The 20,170-nt window shown below is 54.4% G+C and overlaps 1 protein-coding gene across 1 annotated transcript in view; it reads right to left on the reverse strand.

Moving 5' to 3' along the window:
• Window positions 1-1,019: 1,019 nt before the first annotated feature.
• Window positions 1,020-20,170, reverse strand: part of CPNE2 (copine 2) — a 60,903-nt gene continuing 41,752 nt past the window's right edge. Inside the window, exons 9-16 of the mRNA XM_050903732.1 lie at window positions 17,953-18,039; window positions 17,130-17,189; window positions 14,558-14,691; window positions 13,671-13,725; window positions 8,912-8,963; window positions 7,546-7,679; window positions 2,659-2,895; window positions 1,020-1,600 (exon numbers count right to left, since the gene is read on the reverse strand). Coding sequence (XP_050759689.1) covers window positions 1,493-1,600; window positions 2,659-2,895; window positions 7,546-7,679; window positions 8,912-8,963; window positions 13,671-13,725; window positions 14,558-14,691; window positions 17,130-17,189; window positions 17,953-18,039 — 867 coding nt within the window. The 3' untranslated portion in view covers window positions 1,020-1,492. The remainder of the gene's footprint in view (window positions 1,601-2,658; window positions 2,896-7,545; window positions 7,680-8,911; window positions 8,964-13,670; window positions 13,726-14,557; window positions 14,692-17,129; window positions 17,190-17,952; window positions 18,040-20,170) is intronic.

Genomic DNA, 20,170 nt, shown 5'->3' on the forward strand with positions numbered 1-20,170 from the left:
TGCATAGTGTGTGCTTCATCCCCTCCCCAGGGACAGCTTCATCAACTGCTTGTTGTCTGTGCTGCTTGTTAAAGCTTCAGAGAGGTGTTAAAAAAAACGACAAACCCCCACAAACACTCTACTAGCAGAAGAGCTTACTAGCTAGTGCAGCTGCATGTGAGGTTCTCTTATGGAAAGAAAGAAAAAAATATTTTTCCAGAGCCACAGACTTTGATCTGGAAGCTGAGCTGTATACAGCATTATTTTTAAACGAGCCACCCTTCAAAGGCTGCTTCTCCATTTGGAAGAGGGTTTTGTTGGTTGGTCTTTTTTTCCCTTCCAGGGGGCTTTGCAAGGCAAATATTTCACGGAGCCGTCCCACCTTTCCCAGGGATGGGGCCTCACCCAGCGCCGTGCTGGAGCTGACTCGGGGAGCTGATCCTTGCGGTATATTCAACTTGCTACCTGCCAGCTTCAAAAGACCTTCATCTAGTTAACAACAGAAGAAGGCAGCAATTAGCGCTGAAGATAGCACGTTGCTGATGAGCAGCTCAAAGGAGCTGCTGGAGAGCAGGATTTCATTACCCAGCCCATCTTCTCCCAGGCAGCAGGGAGCTTTTGTTACTCAGACTTGGAAAAATTTCTAGAGATGAAGCAGCAGTGAACCACGAAACTCCTTTTGCCGCGTTGTTGTGGGTTCACCGCTGTTTTCCCAAGCACGCATGTGTGTGCATGCATACCGGTCCCCTGCCCTCGGCTCAGGCAGGCACTGAGAGCTGACGGGGGGCAGTGAGGGGATGCTGCCCTCCCCGGGACGTCCACATTTACCACCGCCTTCAGTAAATCACCCTCTGGTGCGCTGCGGTTGATGGCCTGGGGCTGATCCCGGGGCACAGCCAGCAGAAACGCTGAGCGCAGGGTGAGCGGCTGGGGGACCGGGACAGCCCGTGTCGGGGTGACTCTCAAGCACCCAGCACCGCTGACCACCTAAGGTGCTCCCAGACCTTCCCATCTAGGAGACCCTTGTTTTAAATGTCCAAGTTTCTTTATTAACCTGAGTATAGCAAATATAACATGTACACAGTATAAAAATGAACACAGAGCGTGACAGATGTACAGGTACAACACGGATACATGAACTATACAATGACCAGTTCATTGAATGATAATAATATATTAAGCATTTCATTGCTTGGAAAAAGCAAGTTTTGATTGTAAAAATTGTATCCTGTTCCACTGAAATTATACAAAGTACATTCAATACTGAAAAGTGACTCAACAGAGCAGGACTCAACCAGGGCATGGCCTGGCCGCTTAGTGTTACCTCGGGCTAGGACTGTACAAAATGAATCCAGACGCTTCTCTGGGATGAGTTTTAAGAACTTAGCAATTAAATTAAGAAGTACAAAGTGTTTCAGGGAGGGTATTCTTCTCTTAAAAGCATGTGGAACATGCGCTTTCGGTAGGACCAACAGGCTTCGGCAACATGCAGAGGGCGCAGCCTGGCACAGCTCTACGCGGGCTCCGAGTTGATGGGTGGCAGGTTTTGGTGCTTGAAGTACTGCACGACTTGCTGGGGCAGCTCTGCCAGCACAGCTTTGGCCAGGGTCTCCTTGGGGGCCTGCAGGCGAAAGGGAACAAACACCGGCGTAAGCACAGGCCGTAGGGGACCGACCGAGCAAACGTGCCTGGGCTGTCCCCAACTCCAGGCCGTGGCATTTCATTTAATACCCACTAGAGTCTACTGGCAGCCAGCATTTTATACACCTGGGATTATTATATTCTACACCTTCCCTCTGGGAGATAATTCACTGGTAGGGAGGAATAAAACAGTATTATTTAGGTTAGAAAACCAGGTCTTGAGTAACAGCAGGTGAAATGGGAAGACACTGATCGGTTGCAAAAAGAGGGAAGATAAAGCACAGGCTGATTTGCTGCGTCCTCTGGCAATCCTGTGCCAGCAACAGCGTCCGACCCAGGGCTGACTCCTGGCCGATGGAGATGGGCAGAGAACCGCATCTCATTTTGTCTTTTTCTTTTTTTTGTCTTTTTTTTATTTTTTTCCCTTCCTTCATCAACTTTTTTCCAACACACAACGGTGGGCTGGGCAGTGGGCAGCGGGAAGCCATCCCCCAGAGGGGACGTGTGCAGGGCCAGTGCCACCATGACCCCTTTCTGCGGGTGCTGGGAGGGGACCGGGGGGCTCGGGGCTCACCCCCAGGGCTGGAGCGATTCAGCATTAAGCCTTCGGCACGTGGCACATCATGGGTGCTGGATGAGGCCCGAGCGGGAGACACCGGCATGGGACTGCAGTGAGGGACGTGAGCCCAGCGCCGCCCCAGCGGGGCAGCAACCCCGACCCTGCTATAATTAACTGGTTTTTGCTCCCACTTGCCTGGCGGTGACAGGGGGTGGCGGAGAAGGGGGGGGATGCTCAGATGGAGCACGCTACGGAGATGCAGAGCACTGTTGCCCCTGCCTGCAGCACCAATTTACGTGGTCCATGCCAGAGCATCACTGAGGGACGTGGAGTTTAGGACCAGGGGAAGGCAGGCGGGTGCCAGCCCTCTGCCTTTTGCCTCTATCTGCCTCTACCAGGGTTGCTTTGCTTCCAGGGTCATTTCCAGGCTTGAGACTCCCATTTCTGCCTGTGATCCTCTCCCCGCTGCCCACACTCACGTTGCGGAAATCCCGGAAGGGCACAAACTGGACGATGTCGCGCACGGCCTCCTCGCCGGTGTAAGAGCGCAGCACCCGGCTGTCCCCGTCCAGGAACTCCATGGCGGCAAAGTCGGCGTTGCCCACCCCAACGATGATGATGGACATGGGCAGCTTGGACGCCTGCACCACGGCGTGTCTTGTCTCGTCCATGTCGCTGATCACCCCGTCCGTGATGATGAGGAGGATGAAGTATTGCTGCGGAGGGGAGGGGGAGGGAGGGTCAGACCCAGTGGGATGCCGGGGCACCCTCACACCGCAGCCAGAGCCCCCGGGGTGCGAGCGGCCGGGATGCTCCGCACATCGGGGGGAGGCAGGTCCCCCAGGGATTTGGGAGCTGCGAGGTTCACCGCTTCCCAGGACTGCCAGCATCACCCCCCCTTTAGCAGCACCCAGAAATTTCAGGTGCTCCCATTCCCCCTGGTTTTTGAAAGATCATAATCAAACAACAAACCAACTCCCACCCCAAAATATTTTGCTGATTTACTGATTTGCTCTACTTAATGATGGAAAAAAAAAACCCAACCTGTGCAGCTTCTGTGTCACGGCCAGGAGGAGTTTGGGGCCGGGACACGAGCCCAGCTGGGAGATGAGATCTCCCCCTACCCACACGCAGTGGGGCACGTTTCGGGGCAGTCCCCATGGACACGTCCCTGCGCCGATGGGGAGCATCTCCTGCATCCCAGTGCCGGGCTGCAGTGCCGTCCCATGCTCGGGGCTCGTCTGTCTCCCATAGAAAGCCGTGGGTCTCGGAGGCACCGAGGCGGGGATGCCAGAGCAGTGGCGTTAGCACCCGATCCCCTTCCCGTGGGGAAAGGAGGGTGACGGGGCCGGTCCTGCAGAGCTGGGGGAGGATGGACAGATGGATGGATGGACAAATGGACCGTCCTGCTGGACTCAGCTCAGCAAATCTGGACCCCCGAAAAGGCCATCATCTCCTCTGCCTCCAGGGAGAGTAATGGTTCAATTTTGGCACATTACACAACGTGCGTGTGCTGGAGAAATGACGAAAACAAGCACTTAAGCGCATTAAAGCCCTTTGTTCCTCTCCTCATTCTTTCCATTTCCTCTGAAAACCACTAGCGCAGCTGTCCTGGAAAAGCAAGAGAGGGAACGCCGCCCCAAGCCCGTTTTCTTGGTTTTCCTCCAGCCCACATCTCCTAAAACCTTTCCTAAGCGTCATCTTCCCTCGACACTCTCCAGCGCTAAACTCCAAGTACAAATGAGGCTGGGTCGAGCTTAAATGCAACCGGAGGACGCGGGTGAGGAGGTTTTCCGGAGCCCGGGCAGGCAGCCAGCCCCTTCCCGACCCCAACCCCTTTCAAAGCGTTAGCCCTGCCTGCAGAGCACTGCCCAGGGTTTAGTTTTTCCCTAAATCCAAACTTTTCAGAGCAAATCATGGGGAGACGCAGGTCTGATTTGCAGACCTCACCATCTGAGTCTGGAGGTTTAGACCAAACTCCAGGAGAAGACCTGCATGCTCCTCCATGGTGGCCAGCACTGGTCGTCACTGGAAGCAGGACAAGTGGCCGGGGCCTGACCCTGTCTGGGAACCAGTACGGGAGGAAGAGTAAAACCCTGAGGAGAGCAGCTGATAATGGGAATGACTTTAAGCTGATTCCCCCTTCCTCCCCTGCCCTCTGTGCTTGGTCAAAAAGAAGAAACCCAGAAAGGACTATTTCCCTTTGTTCCCTTTTTTCTGTGAAATCCATAACGGGATCAGAGAAAAATGCTGGAAATTATGCAGGAAAAGAGGGGGGAGCAGAGCTCATCAAAGGTTTATCAATCACGACATATTTCAGAGGCCAAGTGGAATAAGAGCTGCTGCTGGGGGTCAGCCTCAAAGCCTGGGGGGGCTGCGACAGGGCGAGCTGCGGGGAGCATCGTTACTAGAGCACCGCACAAGAGCATCGGTGGGAGATTCCCCAAGGAGCGATGACAATTTTGGGGGTGTCAGTAAATGGCAGCAGGGCAGGGGTGCTGGCAGCACCCAGCCGCAGTACCCAGCCGGGGTGCCACCTCTGCCGAGCCGCAACCGGAGCCGCTGCGGCAGGGAGCAGGCTGGCCCCATCGGCACACCAACCCGACAGCACCTTCCCCCTTTCTCCTCTTTTTGTTGTTAAAATGGCCGATCTCTGAATCCACCGAAGGCTTTGGGGATGATTCCTGATGGCTTGCTAACGATATCAGCAATTAGGCTCACGCGCGTGAGCAGGACTTGAAGGGATTAGGCAGCATTAAGCAGCATGCGGTAAGAAAAAGGGGAGGTTTGGATGCAGGGACCCTGCTGGAAAGGTGTGTGTTAATTCCCCAAAGCTTATTAATCCTTCCCCAAGAGTCAAATCATGTGTAATCCCTCTGTCTCTCCCCCCAACCCGACACGTTTTAGTCCTCCCATCCCTTAAGAGCCGACGGCTCCGGTGTTTGTGATCTGCGTTGCCATGGAAAAACTATGAGGTTTTTTTGTTTTATTTGAAATGTTGGGAGCAAGTGAGAGCAGGAGGAAGAGGAGGGCAGGTCCAGGCGGCCACCGAAGCCGGCGGCACCAGGGGTGGTTTTGCTGCACATGTTGAAGATGGGATGGAAGAGGAGAAGACCCTGGGGGAGCGAGATCCCTCATCAATAACGCTTTGTGCTTCCAAAAAAAAGACCGAGCCAACCCAGGCTTGCCTCTGACGGCACTATTAGTGCCCATTATTTAAAATCTCCCTTGATTAAACTATTAGTGCCAACGGAGGGGTGCAATTTGCATACGATTAGCGCCTCTGCTCAGTGCGGAGCCTGTGGGCTTCTTCCCTCCCCCACTGACGCCAAGAGAGAAAACGAAAAACATGAGGAGCGACCTGGATTTGTGCTGAATTAAACCAAATTCAGTATTTCCTTGTACCCGGAGCTGGGAAGAGCAACAGCGCTCAAGGCAAGGCTGGAAAAGGTCCCCTTGGAGAGGAGGTTTCGGGTGTGATCCAGCTCTGCTCCAGGCAGGAATCAGGGAAGCTTTTACCCTGAGGCAGCTCCTGCCAGGCATGTGCTGATGCCCAAGCTGAGCTGCTTTTGGCCAGCAAAACCCAGGGGCCAGACCTGCCGTCCTTCACGGGCAAGTGAGCTCCATCTTGCAGTCTTCAGATGCTCTTCGCACCCCTAAGAGGACACCCCGGGCACCACCAGCAAGGCTGGACCCACGGCTGCAGCTCCCGGCACACGCGGGCATCCCGGCATCCCTTCAATCACCAGCCTCGCCCTCCAAAACCACGCTGGCACCGGCTCCCTTGCGGCCTGGCACAACCGAGCGCGGTTACGAGGCCCCTGCACTAACGAGCAGCTTTTTGACATATGGATGTGAACGGTCTGATGGACTAATTAAGGGGGACTTCCAGGGCTGCCGAGTGGTTGGAGCGGCCGCCCGGGAAGCCGAAGCCTGGCTCTGAGCCCGCTGCTTGTCCAAGTGGCGTGAAAAGCAATGATCAAACTGAGCCGTCCCGTGGTTTTCTGCAATTCCTCCTCAAATATAAAAAGCTATTCGAAGGGGAATAGCAGAAAGGTCTTCTCCCGGCAAAAGGTTCAGATTCGGCCATCAGCCACATCAGAAACATCACGCTTTACGCCACGGCACAGGCTCGCTTTCTCCTTCTGCTGTTTGCAAGGCTGGATGTGCACCCCCAGAGCTCCCCGGGAGATCTTCACGGAGGAGAGGGAGATGCTTTCTCCAGCTGTTTGTTGTGTGTCAAAGGGAAATAAGCCAAAGGTTTGAAGTCATGCTCAACCTCTTCCCTGTTCCTCATGTTTCCCACCCGCGCTACGGCAGCGGGATCACTGTCCTAGTGCCCCTCGGAAACCCCAGGACCATTCGGTCTGTCCTGCCCCAGGACAGTCCTGCAGCATGCCGGAGCAGGAGGCTGTTTTGAAAGCAAGAACCACCCTCCTCAGGACTATTGTTCCCCACTTATCCATAAGGACAGAGGTTGTCTCCTCAGAGCAAAGCCCCTTGGAGCTCAGCAGAGGATGTTTTAGGAAAAAAATCAGGAGAGAACAAAGTTATCCTTTCGTGGATAGGATAACGACTCCCAAGCCCAAGCTCACGCCGGCATGGTGGTGAATGGCCCTTAATAGCTGGGTCTGCCATGAGCACACCCCTTCCCTCTCCGGACCTTCACAGTCCTCAGGCCCGGGCACCGTCCGGGACGGTCTCAGCTCCCTGACTCCACTGCGCGTTGGCCTGTTGAATACCCATCCCCCAGCCATTCCTCAGGGGGCCTTGCTGGCCTTCCCCATAAGACTTATGCAGAAATCAATCACTTTTTCACCATTCATGATTTTATGCATCTCTGATATTCCCAGTTGACTTCCCGGGCCAGAAGGTGCCAGCCTTATTGCTTCCCATACAGGAGCTGCTCCACGCCACTGAGTGTCTTGGCCAACTCTCTCGCTACCATTCCCAGCGCTGTTTGATCCTCTTTGAGATAAGGGGACGTCTTAACATTTAAGACGGTGCTCAAGACGTCTGTATAAATCCAAGGGATGCCCACCTTATGGCATCTCCCACCCTCATCTCAATTCTCTCCCCAATAATTTCTGATTTTCCACAGCTGCAGTTTTGTTGACTCTTGTCAAGTTTTTGAGTTATTTTTTTCTTCCTAAGAAGCATCTGCAATGACTCTACGTTCTCCGTCTGAAGTGATGACAGCCAACTGAGCGCCCACAGCTGCCGGGACCCCAGGGATGGTCCTGGTGGGAGGACCCTGCCTCCCTGCCCACAGCGAAGGGAAAGACATGAAATCAAGCTCAGCCTTTGCCTTCCCCTGCCCAAAGCCACCGGGATTGCCATCGCATCATGGGATCTTACGGACTTACAGATGCAGCCTCCTGTTGGGTGGCCTGAGCGGCGAAGCGGGCCACGTGGTTGACGATGGGGGAGAAGTTGGTGGGTCCGTAGAAGCGGATGTGGGGCAGGCAAGCCGAGTACGCTTGGACAATGCCCTCCACACCTTCAGGGAAAGCAGAGAAGCCAGGCATTACAATGCGCCGCAGCTCAGGCCCACCCCGAGTCCAATTAAGCATCATTAGCTAACGCTGTCATGGGAGCTGAAGTTAGACCTATTTTTTTTTCCCCCTCAAACTCATCCAGCTCCACAAGTTTCATCCACCTCAGCTCAAATTTTCTAATACCAGGGCTTTGCTCTTTAGTGACTTTGTAGTGGGTCCTCAGACCTTCTGGGGTAAGAGAGCCCTCGTAGTGCCCACAGTCAAAAAAGGCTTTCCTTGGGTTCCTGCAAAAATCTCAGAATCAGCAAAAGAGGAGGAACAAAAAGAAAAGCAACTCCTGGTCTCTGAGCATAACCAAAAACCAGACAGACATGGAGCAGAGGTAGCGGAGAGAAGCAAAACAATCCCAGAAGCGCCTCTGAGCTCCCAAACTACGTTTGGGACTCGCAGGTCATCAGAGACCCTTCTGCTTCTGTCACACCAGAACAGGGTAAACGCCTGCTCTCCCAAAAGGATGCATGGGTGTGTAATTCAAAAACGATCAATTCCACAATTAATTGGCTGATAATTGGTTCTTTGGGAAGGACCCGTCACTGATAAGAGCTGCAGGACGGTGGCTTCTGCACCCCATAACACCTGCAAGAAATCAGGTCCAGTGAATGCTTTACAGCTACCGGAGAGGGCCTGAACGAAGCAAAGGCAGCAGAACAGCAGATGTTCACAGCCAGCTTTCCTGAACCAGCGAGCGAGGTTTGGAGGCTGCCCGATCCCCGTTTTGCTGGGGTAAGGCAGCGGCCAAACCAGACGACTTTTGGAGTCCACGGTAGCCCTTACCACTTAGGATTTGAGCAGTTCTTCAGCCAGGACTGTGACCAGCTCTCAGTTACTAAATGTAGCATTAAGTCTGAATTCCCTATCGTCTGCTAAACAGGCCTAGTGTTTCTTGCAGGCTTGCTGGAGGAGCAGACGGCTGGTAGGACACACCAGACATCAGCACGAAGGCGGATTTTATGCTGTCTGAATCCAGTTGCATTTTACCCTGGGCCTTCCTACACACCTCCAAATTTTCTCTGCTTTCCTCTGTGCACCCTTAGCATGTGCTCTGCCTCACCGTTAACGTCTGTCTCTGAACAGACCTTGAAAAATCCCCGAGATGTCATTGGAGAAATGCAGAGGGAAGGACAGAAGACACTGAAGGCATCTAAGGAGTCTTAAAGACCTGGTAGATGCTTACCTGAACAGAACGGGTTTGTGGGATTGAAGTTAATGGCAAACTCGTGGGATACCTGTGGAGAAGAAAAGACCCAAATTAACATGGAGGGCCAGTGCAGAGCGGGTTGCTCACTATCAGTTTAGCTGATGCCGCAAGGCTGGTTTGGGTCTGACGCTCATCATGAACGCAGGTCCATCCTGCTGAGTCAGCAACACTCCCCAGCCCTCTGCTACCCAAACAGCAACGAGCAGCAGATACAAACGTGGTCAGGGTTGAGCAGCATTTGAGGATGGACTGGTTCCTCAATCCCCCCCATCACGGAGCCGCCTGAAATTATCACGTCGCGCATTCTTCTACAGCTATCAAAGCAGGTTTGTCCACATGGCTTCCCACTGGCTGCCCAGAGGGAAAGCACACAGAAGGGATGCTCTCAGCCAGCCGGCCCATCTCACCGGTCACTGGGAGAAATTACTTCATCCTATCGCAGGTTCTAAAGGGAGAAATCTCAATTAACATTACAGGGAGCCCCAGTTCTGGCAACCTCCCGGTTCCCCATCTCTCTGCAAGCGGCACGGCACAGCAGGAGGGAGGCAGGCACAGAGCAACCCGGGCTGAAGACCGGATCTGGCACGTCAGCTATCATGACAAAGCCAGCAGATGATTAGCTTCATCACCTGCGTCATCATGATCGTGAAAGGCAGCACAGGACAGGTGACGTGAATGCTTGGGCATGATGGACAGCAAGTCCGAGCACAGTCTGGGCTGGTTTTCATTGACCATGAAACCATCCGTCCTCCAAGGCAGGTGCAAGATCCTTCAGGTTTTCCACCACCTCCTTTCAAGCTGAGGGAGATGCTCTCACGAGGTGGTCCTGTGGGACAGCAGATAGCCCTGCACACCCTGATCCCTGGCCTGTTGCACTAGCCCATCCAGAGAAACCAAACAGCAGCGCTGACTGCGGATCACAAAACCTTCCTCGTCTGCTTCCACGGGAAGAGCCTGCAGACAGAAACCACGAAACGCCGGGCAGCAGTTGCTTTGAACCTATCTCTGCCAGCAAAGGCAGGGCAGCTCAACGGCCCGGATGCAAGAGAGGGTCAGGACTCCTGGCCTCCGGTATGAACCTTGCCAATGTTGGCATGGGTCAACAGCTTGCTTGGGGAACAACCATCGGATCTGGGGGCTTAGGCATTCCTCACTCTGCTACCCGCAATTTAGGCACCTAAAGAAGCAAACAGACTCTTGGGAGCACCAAGGATGCGCAAGGGCCTCTTCCAGCACCTCTGAAGGTTGAAGGGGGTGATTTGGGCTTTCAGGCCACCAGCTCAAGGGCTCTGAAAAAAAAAAAGCTCCCACTCTGTTCGTGCCAGAGTTACAAAACAAGGATATTTTCTCCCTCTCAGAAGGGTGGAGGTTTGCTGAGCTTCTCAGCCAGGGGATCGCTTCGGGACATGCGTATTCATAATGCTGGCAAAACGACTGTCCTCTAAAGCGCCATGTGAAGCAGAAGTCCTCCTGAGACTGCAAAAGCAATACGCATCTGATTCAGACTTTCCAATTATACTGGGCATTGTGTTGAAAGCAGCAGAAACTATTTTTGCAAGAGGCTGTGGGGTGGGAAATAGCAATCAAACAAAAAGTAGGTCAACCAAAAGTCCTCCCCGTGCTGCAAAGCTGATGAGCTGTCGGACCGGCGAACGTCAACAGCCTGCTTGGGTCTCTCCATGGCTGTTGAGCACAACCAGTAACGCTCCCAGCCACCACTAACCCCAGGGTTAGAGACGTAGTCTGAAACGCATGACTTGGTTTTGCATACGCCCTTTCTCGTAGAAGCCTCAATTTTGGGCAATACATCCAAATTCAAATGTCTTGATTTTCAGTTGTAAAGAGCTCACTGCGTTTTTTTTTTAGAAGATGTTCAAAATTCTGCCGTACGAGTATTTATAGACAAGGCAAGCAAAAATATTTCCATGTTTTGCACTGCAAAAGAGGGGTTTCTCTTTCTTTTAAGCAGCAACGAAATGGTTTGGAGCTGTGTTCCTCACCGTCTACAGAGCAGACCCCCTGCGTGGCAGAAGTGTTGCAAAACCTCCTCTGGAGTTTTTACGGATTTTATATATATATATATGTATCTCTGCTAGAAAATTCAACAGGAGGGCTTCAAAATAACAAAAAAAAAAAAGAGGATCTCATTCCCTATTCAGCTCGTACTTTGAAAAAGAGTTTCTGTAGAGTCCAATTAAATGTATATGGATCACCTACAGGTATCACATTCACCGGTAACTCACAGGGAGAAACTCTTTCAAACCACTCCAAAGGGTAAGAAGGATGTTCATCTGCAGTGAGCCTGTGTCCTCTTCCAGTCCTGGATGGGGACGGCCGTAGCTCCATCTCTTCCCATCAGGAATTAGGGATGTGCCTTGCAGACGCATGGCCGGAGCCTGTGCCAGAGAACCGACCCTGCAGAGGGTTCTCTGCCACCTCCCCGAGCGATCCCACCCCTGCTGTGACTCAGTTTCCCTATATATATAAAAAAAAGGCAAATGGATGGAAAGCCTTGGGGGTGGCACATCGGCAAAGCTGCCAGCTTCCTTTGGCCGACCTCACGTCCCAAACCGGGGGCGACCGGTGGGGCTCCGATGTTAAGCAGCACCCTCTCCGCTGCCACCTTGCCTTTGCTCATCCCCCAGAAACCACAACCCATCTGCTTCCCTCTCCTGTTCCCTACTGGGAAACCGCTCGGGGCTCTGTACAAAGCTGTTACACGGCAAGATGTTCTTTGACATTTCCAACAAGACTTTTGTGTGCAAAACACCTCGCTCCGACGGGCGCCTGGGAAGCGTTGGGGGAGCCATGGCAACGGGAGCACAAAGCACCATTTATACGACTCTTATCTCTTAATGATCTTCCCCATTTTCACTCCGGTCTGGGGGTACAACAGCCGCCCTTCACCGTGTCCCCCGGCGAGTATCATCGGCCACGCTGCTCCCCGCCGCCTGCCCGCCGTAACACAGGGCACGGGTTTCAATGGAGAACCGCTGCTTTGGCTTTGAAATTCCCCAACGAGCCTTGATGGCCAGAAAACCTTTAACGAGTGAGCCGAGCCGGTGATGCACAGACCCCGCGGGCCGGGCGAGCCGGGGAGGGATGAAGCCCCAGGCTGGAGCGGTGCGGGGCGGTGCACGGGGGATGCCCCCACTGCTAACGTGAGACAACCGATGGGTCACTCCGGGCATTAGGGCTGGTGACCTTTAGGCACGGGCCAAGCACGTGGGGAGGGAGAGCTGCTCTCTGCCGGGGTTTATGCGAGCTTAGACATCATTCTGGGGGGAAAACGAGGTGTTTTTTTCCGGTAGCGCTTATGGAGCATCCCCAGGCCCACGGGAGCAGCGGGAAATATTTCTGCGGCCGGCTGCAGGAGGCAGCTGCAGGGGGGGCAGAGGAGTAGCATCCCTCTGCCCACAGCCCCCAGCCAGCATCTTCGACCCGGTACCCACCTCCAGCCTTGCAGGAAGGGACGTTTCCAGCCCAGCGATGCCTTTCTCACGGGCACTGAAGGATGCTCGCTGTAACCATTCGCCCATTCCCCCAGCAGCCCGAGCCGCCGTACCCTTTCCATCCCCACTGCGTTTTCCATTCCCATTCTTCTCCCCAAGTAATAAATCCCTGACGGCAGCTGGCTGTTAGTCCTTGGAAGCTGCCTCCCAAGATTTTCCCACCAAAAGTGGTGAAGTGACAGACCAGAGACATTTGCCGGCCAAGGAGAATGAATCAGCTCCAAAGTGCACACGGAGGGATCTCCTCCTGTGGCTGGCAAACAGCGAGAGCTCCTACTTGAGTCACATGAATTTTGGCTGCCGGGAGAGCAGAGAAAAGCACAAAGCTGGAGTGGGCAGGACATCCCCAGCCTTGAGGGCTGGCAGCGATGAGCTTCCCGACCCGATTCACGGCCGCTCGTGACTTACATGCCCCGCTGCGCTCAGCCCAGAGCAAAGCTCCCCTCCCACAGAACACAAAAGGCTCGCAGAGACGCAACCCCAGCCCGAAGCTGGGAACTTCTCAAAACCAGCGAGCGGAAAGAAAATGCATATTAAGGGCGTGAGCAAAGAGCAGCCGAAAGACCCAGCCAGTAATGAAAGATGGTGGTGGTGTCCCGGCGCATCTTCTCAGCCGTGAGAAGATGCTCCCCATCAGCCAGCATGGGCTGCAGGAGCGTCCCCAGCCCCTGCCCACCTGATGAGCAGGATGCTCCAGCTCACACCTTCGCAGGACCACTCACACCTTTGCCTTTAAACCCCTTCAGCGCCTAATCCCAACAAAAGATGAAGGTGGCTTTTGGGAAAGCCCCTCCGCTCCAGTCCTTGCAGGCTCTGCCCGTGCAACAGCACGTCGAGGCTACCCAGCTCCCAGCCCCGCTCCAGACTTTGCCGCCATCTGACACATTCATCCAGGGGCCTTTTCCCTTGCCCAGAATTGTTCCTGCCTCCTGCTAGGAAAATGAATCAACGCCTGGCTCTGCCCATTAATGCCAGGGAGCTGCTGCTTTCATGCCAGCTTAGAAGGGAGGAACGGGCTGCCCATGCCCCGTCCCCGCCTCGCCGCCCACCCACACGGCCATATCTCACTCTCCACCGGCTGAAATCCCCCATCCGCCCATTCCCCCTCTGCCCGACAGCTTTTCCCCGACCGAGCCAGCTGGGAAGCCCCGGCAGCTCTGCTCCTGCCCAGGCAATATCAGGACAAACCCATCTCAAACACCCAGATGGCCACAACACTTCACCTTCCAGTCTGGTGGGAGCTGGGCACCGAATCCCAGAGCAGGAAACATCTTGTCTCTAAAAGAGAAGAAGAAAAATGTATGGGTGTATTTACACACACCAAGCAGGCTTGCATGGCTCTTGCTACGGCCTCCCCGTGCTACCAGCTGCCCAACGCCCAGCTACAGTGAAAGCGCCAGCTAAAGAAGGTGCCGGCCTTCCCTTCTCCCAAAACAACACAGTGCCTGTAAAAATCATGAGAGCTGAACAGAGAGAGAATAGATGTTCCCCTTTGGCTTTTGGTCTTTAGAGGAAAAAAAAGAGTCCAGCTTTGCCTCGTCACCCACAGGGATCAGGAGCATCCTCTTGCCCAAACACCTGAGTCTCTTGCAGACGTGTAACCCTGGAGATTTAAAAAACAACTACCCAATTTGGTCACAAAAGCCAGCATGGCGAGACCAACAGATTTCTGTTTTGTTTTCTCTGTCGATGTCTAAGATGATATTTTTCTGCGTTGCACACCTCAGGGCAGCTGGGGAACAAGGCAGCCTGGCGGTGCCGCTGCCAAGGGCAGATACCAGCAAGCTGAGGGCATCTGCCCCTGCGCCGAGAAAGCACCAAGCGGCTGCTCTCCAGCTGCCCCCAGCTGAGGATGCTCCACCTCTGCTAACGCACCCTTCCTCTCAACAGCGGCGATGCGGGGAGAGGAGAAACCCTGTCCTTACCCTCTCCTCCTCCTGCATCCCAATGTATATGGTAATTTTCTCCCAAGGAGCTTTTCAAAACCAAGGTGTTATTTAACCCCGGCTTTGCAGATGGGAAATCAAGGCGCATGCATCTCAGCAGCCCCTCGGGAAACCAGGGGAACATCTGCAAAACAGGGGTGGAGGCAGAAGGGCACGGTGCTTACGAGTCATAGTCCTGGATGATCTGGCCGACAGCCCAGATAGCCGACAAGTACTCGTTTGTCCCCATGGGGTTGATAAAGTGCAAAGAGGAGGGGTCTCGCGGGTTCCCGTTGGAGGCTGTGAAGTCAATCCCAACCTGGGGGACAAGAGAGAAACACAGACCCGTCCTCCGTTAGCAGACACCACCGCAGACCTGGCCACCGAGCCGCCGTTGCCTTTGAGGCCCACACAGAGTCCCAGCAAGACCCCAACCTCAAACTTTTCAAAAAGTTTAACAAAATCCAGCTCTTCACCTTCCCTAAAAAAAGCTGATTAAATACTAGGTTAGGCAAAGCCATTCACTATTACACCTACATTTTTCACCAGCGAGCATCACATAAGGTGTCCCGAAGCAGCCCCTGCTCCTGGAGCAAGCCACCACCACCTCCAGCTCAGGACTCTCGCTGCCCATCTCCCAGGCGTTAAGCTCAGGAACTGAGTAGCCCCATGGACACCAAAGCAGCCAGGGCCACCTGGGTATTTGGATCTCAAGGTCTTTGACCAAAAAGCCATAACCCTGAGCAGATCTTTCTCTGCAGCCGCTCTTCACCACGCTTCCCCGGGGACCAATATACGCTGAGCTCTCAGGGGACTTTGTCAGCAAGGCACTCATTTTTTCTCCCTCCTCAATTAGGCTTTCTATTTAAAGACATTTGTAGAAATGCCTATCTATCTCAGACCCAGTTAAATCTGGTCAGAAGAGGCGAGACGCTGAGCCACCCGATTTGAAATGACTGGGAAGGAAGAGTGGGGAAGAGGCGAGCAGGCGGCGTGACTGCGCTCCCCTTGTTTGCTTAGCAAATAGGCAAAACCCAAAATAACTCCACCGGCTAAATTGAGCTCAGGGGATTCGCGAGGGATTTTGCTCCGTATCCGTAACGGGAGAGGATGAACTGCGATTTGGCTGAGAAGGGACCTTGGCCTGGCTGGGGCAAGAAGACGTCACAGCCCAGGACGTGCCACCACCCTGTGCCAGGGTGGCTGGTAAAACAGGCTTGACAGGACAAGGGGACGTGGTTTTAAACTGGAAGAGGGTAGGTTTAGATTGGAGATAAGGGAGAAATGTTGTACGATGAGGGTGGTGAGACAATGGTAGAGGTTGCCCAGAGAAGCTGTAGATGCCCCATCGTTGGTCAGGTTGGACAGGGCTTTGAGGGACCTGATCTAGTGGAAGATGTCCCTGCCCACGGCAGGTGGGTTGGACTGATGATCTTCAAAGGTCCCTTCCAACCCAAACCGTCCTATGGTTCTATGAAAACCCAACTTCTTCGTCAAGCAACCTTACAGCCTTACCAACCTGTGGTTCACTGCTGTAACACCCACGTCCCTGCGCCCAGCTCCTGCCGAGCCACCACGGGCACCATCAGAGAGCAAGAGGGAAACTGAGGCACGGCGAGGGGGCTCAGTGGAGTCAGACAGGCGCGTGCCCCACTCGTGCAAGCAATGCCACCAAGAGCAGCCCTCGGGCAACAAATTTTGGAGGGACGCAGCTGGTCTGCCTCCAGTATGAGGGAAGCAGCTGAGCACAACACCCCTCTTCTCTGTGGCTTCAGCCCTTCTCTCCCCACCGTCTCCCTCGGCGGGGAGGACACCGGCGGCCGTTCCAAATTGCAGGGGTGCGTGTGGCAGCGTCCTCCTCCCAGCTCAGGTGTTTCTGCAGTGTTGCACCCATCGCAAACCCACCCAGGTTTTTGGACCAAAGATGCCCTGGGAGGGGGAGAAACCCTCCAATAACCGGCAGATCTTTAGATGGGGGGGAAGATTTCTGCGTTCAAGCCTAATTCACACAAGAGCTCCGTGTTACCAATAAACTGAATGATTTTCTCTTCTATTCACTCTCCAGCACCAAGACCTTAGCACACAGCGGCAGAACGGCACACAAAAAGCTCTCCCAATCGCTCCTGTTCCTATGGCAACTCTTCCTCCTCCTCCTACTCTCCCCCCGTCATGTTTTTAGACGAAACAACAAAATACAAACTGAAATGCAAGTGCCCGCAGCTCTCCGGATACTGCACCAGAAAAGTTTGCAGAAATTGAAAACCCCACTTCTGCATCGTGGCGGTTTCACTCGAGGTTGTAATGTCCTCAATTGTCCTCCTGACAAGCCGTGGTCCAGCTTGAAAGAAGGTGGAAATGCCAGTAAAAATGCAGAAACCCATCTCATTAACAGCCCAAAGCCTCTCAGCTGGCTTCAAAATAAGGAGAGCTTCCACAAAAAACTGGAGGGTGGTTAAACCCTGCGATGGGGAGAGAAGTCGGTAACATTTTGGGAAGGGTCAGAAGGTCTTTGTGCGAGTCTGACCTGCAGCCAAAGTCTAGCCAGCTCCCTCCGTGCTATGGGACGCACTTGAGCATCACAGTAACGACCCCCCAAACCCCCAAAACCACACGGTTTAACAGCAAAAGGGGGCAGCTCCTCATTGCCATGAAAAGCCACCCAAGCTGGCGCCAAATCTCGTGCAGAACCTCCCTCCCCGGTTTGGACCATTACATACGTGTTACTATTACTGGGCAAAGAGGAGCAAAAGTCCTTACGGTAAACATCAGCTGGCAGCCTCCCAGGATGTAGTCCAGGAAGGAGAAATCTCGGGTTATCTGAAAGACAACCAAACAAAAAAGTGTTTCAGCAATCGTCACCATTGCAGAACAAAAATAAATAAATACACGGCAAGTGCCCGAGCCTGCAGTCACTGTGAGTTTGGGCCTTCAGGGACCTTCAGCCACGTGGCAAAGCAATGGGAAGAACCACTTGGGTCTCCCACGGCAGCGTTTTGGCACTTTACGAGTCGCACGGGGCCAAGCGAGGCAACGTGTTGGTCCAAAGCTGGGGTGGGAGGCCTGGAGAGGGATCCTTGAGAGCTGGAAGTGTCCATCACGGTGAACTGAATGGAAGATCCTCTCCCCATGGCCAAAATGGTCTCACACCACCTGCAGACCTGGTGCGGGAAGAGCTGTGTCGACGCTTCCCCCGCTGTGCTGCTGCCACACGAGGGGAGGACTTCACCAACACCTCAGCTCAGAAGAAGGACCTCTCCCACCCGCACCCAACCCTTGCCCCCAAGGAGACACCAAGCAGTCGGTAAGCACCCACAGCTTGGGCTTCAGGCAGACACTGCCCATGTTGAACACCTCCTCCTGGGTCTGTGGCCACCCGGGCGCGGGGTGGCACCAGCAACTCGGTACATCAGATGCTCCAAGCGGAGAGAAACCCAAGCAGAAAGGAAATCACACTTTTATTCATGCTCCGCAGGACCTGCGCTTGGAAACACAAGGGCGCTGGAGGCAGAAGGGATGGGGGAGCTCAGGAAGACCCGAGCTTGGCCAGGAGCAGAAGGAAACGTCCCGGCGTCGTACTCACTTTGCAGGACTTGACAATGATGATCCCAGAGTTCTTGTAATTCTTTTTCTTCTTCTGCTTTTTGGGGTTAATGCACTCTAGCTCGAGCTGTAACACACGAGACAGACACCGGTGTGAGAGCGGTGCTGGGCTGTGCTGGGGGGCTGCAGATGCCACCAGTGGCCACATCCTGCCGGCACCCTCCCTCCACGCGTTTCGAAGTGCTGAAGAGACAAACATGAATCACAGCGAGCTACTAGTATTTAATGATGGAAATGGAGGCACAGGACCTGCTTTTCCTTTCCAGGGGCTTTCACCGTGCCCAGGACCTGGCGCACGGCAGCCGAGACACCCCAGCGAGGCTGCGGGGTTCTACGGGATGGGACGGGGGCGAATGGGATGGGATGGGATGGGTCAAACACACGAATAATTAGGGCAGGCCACCACCTTTCCTCAAAAGCTGCGGGAAAACAAAATGCCTCTTGAATATTCAGAAAATTGCTGCAATATTTCAAATTTTTTAAAAAATCTAAAACAGAATAAAAACTCTTGTCAAAGAAGAAAGTTGTTTACATGCAGGTTGGTCTGGGGGAGAGGGCAGGACTGGGCGGGGGGAGCACAGAGAGAAGGTCGTGTCTGTTCTTGCAGCTGCAGAAAAATGGGGAAATTTTAAATACTAAATAAGTTTCCTGAATGTGAATGTTGCATTTCACTGACTGAACAAAATCAAAGTACAGATCTATTGACAAAATCCCCTAACTCTGAATAAACCCAGGCAGATGGTCCAGCCCAGACCCGCTAGCAGGTAGCTCCCACATGGGTCCACGTGGGTCCCACATGGGATGGTGGTGGTCGGTCTGTGCCCCCTCCCCCAGCATCCTGCTCACACCAGCCCAGTGATGGCCCCGGACCTGCTCAGACCATCTGGTGGTGGCCCTGGACCTGCTCAGACCATCTAGTGAGGGCCCTGGACCTGCTCAGACCATTCAGTGATGGCCCCGGACCTGCTCAGACCAGCTCGGTGATGGCCATGGACCGACTCAGACCATCCAGTGATGGCCCCAGACCTGCTCAGACCATCTAGTGAGGGCCCTGGACCTGCTCAGACCATTCAGTGATGGCCCTGGACCTGCTCAGACCAGCTCGGTGATGGCCATGGACCAACTCAGACCATCCAGTGATGGCTCTGGACCTGCTCAGACCATCTAGTGATGGCGCCGGACCTGCTCAGACCATGTGGTGGTGGCCCTGGATGTGTTCAGACCAGCCTGGTGATGGCCCCAGACCTGCTCAGACCATCTAGTGAGGGCCCTGGACCTGCTCAGACCATTCAGTGATGGCCCGGACCTGCTCAGACCAGCTCGGTGATGGCCATGGACCGACTCAGACCATCCAGTGATGGCTCTGGACCTGCTGAGACCATCTAGTGATGGCCCCGGACCTGCTCAGACCATGTGGTGGTGGCCTGGATGTGTTCAGACCAGCCTGGTGATGTCCCCAGACCTGCTCAGACCATCTAGTGAGGCCCTGGACCTGCTCAGACCATTCAGTGATGGCCCCGGACCTGCTCAGACCAGCTCGGTGATGGCCATGGACCGACTCAGACCATCCAGTGATGGCCCCAGACCTGCTCAGACCATCTAGTGAGGGCCCTGGACCTGCTCAGACCATTCAGTGATGGCCCCAGACCTGCTCAGACCAGCTCAGTGATGGCCATGGACCGACTCAGACCATCCAGTGATGGCTCCGGACCTGCTCAGCCCATTTGGTGATGACTCCGGACCTGTTCAGACCAGCTCGGTGATGGCCCTGGAGATGGCAATGAGCCTTTCCCCCCATCTCGGCCAGGCTGTGTCTGGACAGTGCTGCTCCCAGCCTGCAAGCACGCCAGCATGCGGCGCCTGGTCTACAGCAAGAGCATCTCTGTCCCCGCTTCTGTATTTACCCTCATCAGCGTGGCCACACGAAAGGATGACACAGGTCACAAGGAGCCACCCCAGGGAGAAGGGATGCTGAAGGGCGATGCGCAGCGGTGGCGAGCAGCGGCCGCTTGCTTTTGGAGCAACCTTCCTCCGCCCGGAGCCCACGGCAGCTCCGCTCGGAGAGTGGCGTCAGCTGGGGAACAGCTTTACCAGGGAACGGAGGGCGCCCGACCTTTCGCAACAAGCCAGGCAAGGGAAAGAGGCAGAGAGAGCCCATCCCCAGCTGGACCCATGTTACACACGGGGGCACGGCAGCA

This window comes from Gymnogyps californianus, chromosome 12 (assembly GCF_018139145.2).
Source record: "Gymnogyps californianus isolate 813 chromosome 12, ASM1813914v2, whole genome shotgun sequence".
Lineage (NCBI taxonomy): Eukaryota > Metazoa > Chordata > Aves > Accipitriformes > Cathartidae > Gymnogyps > Gymnogyps californianus.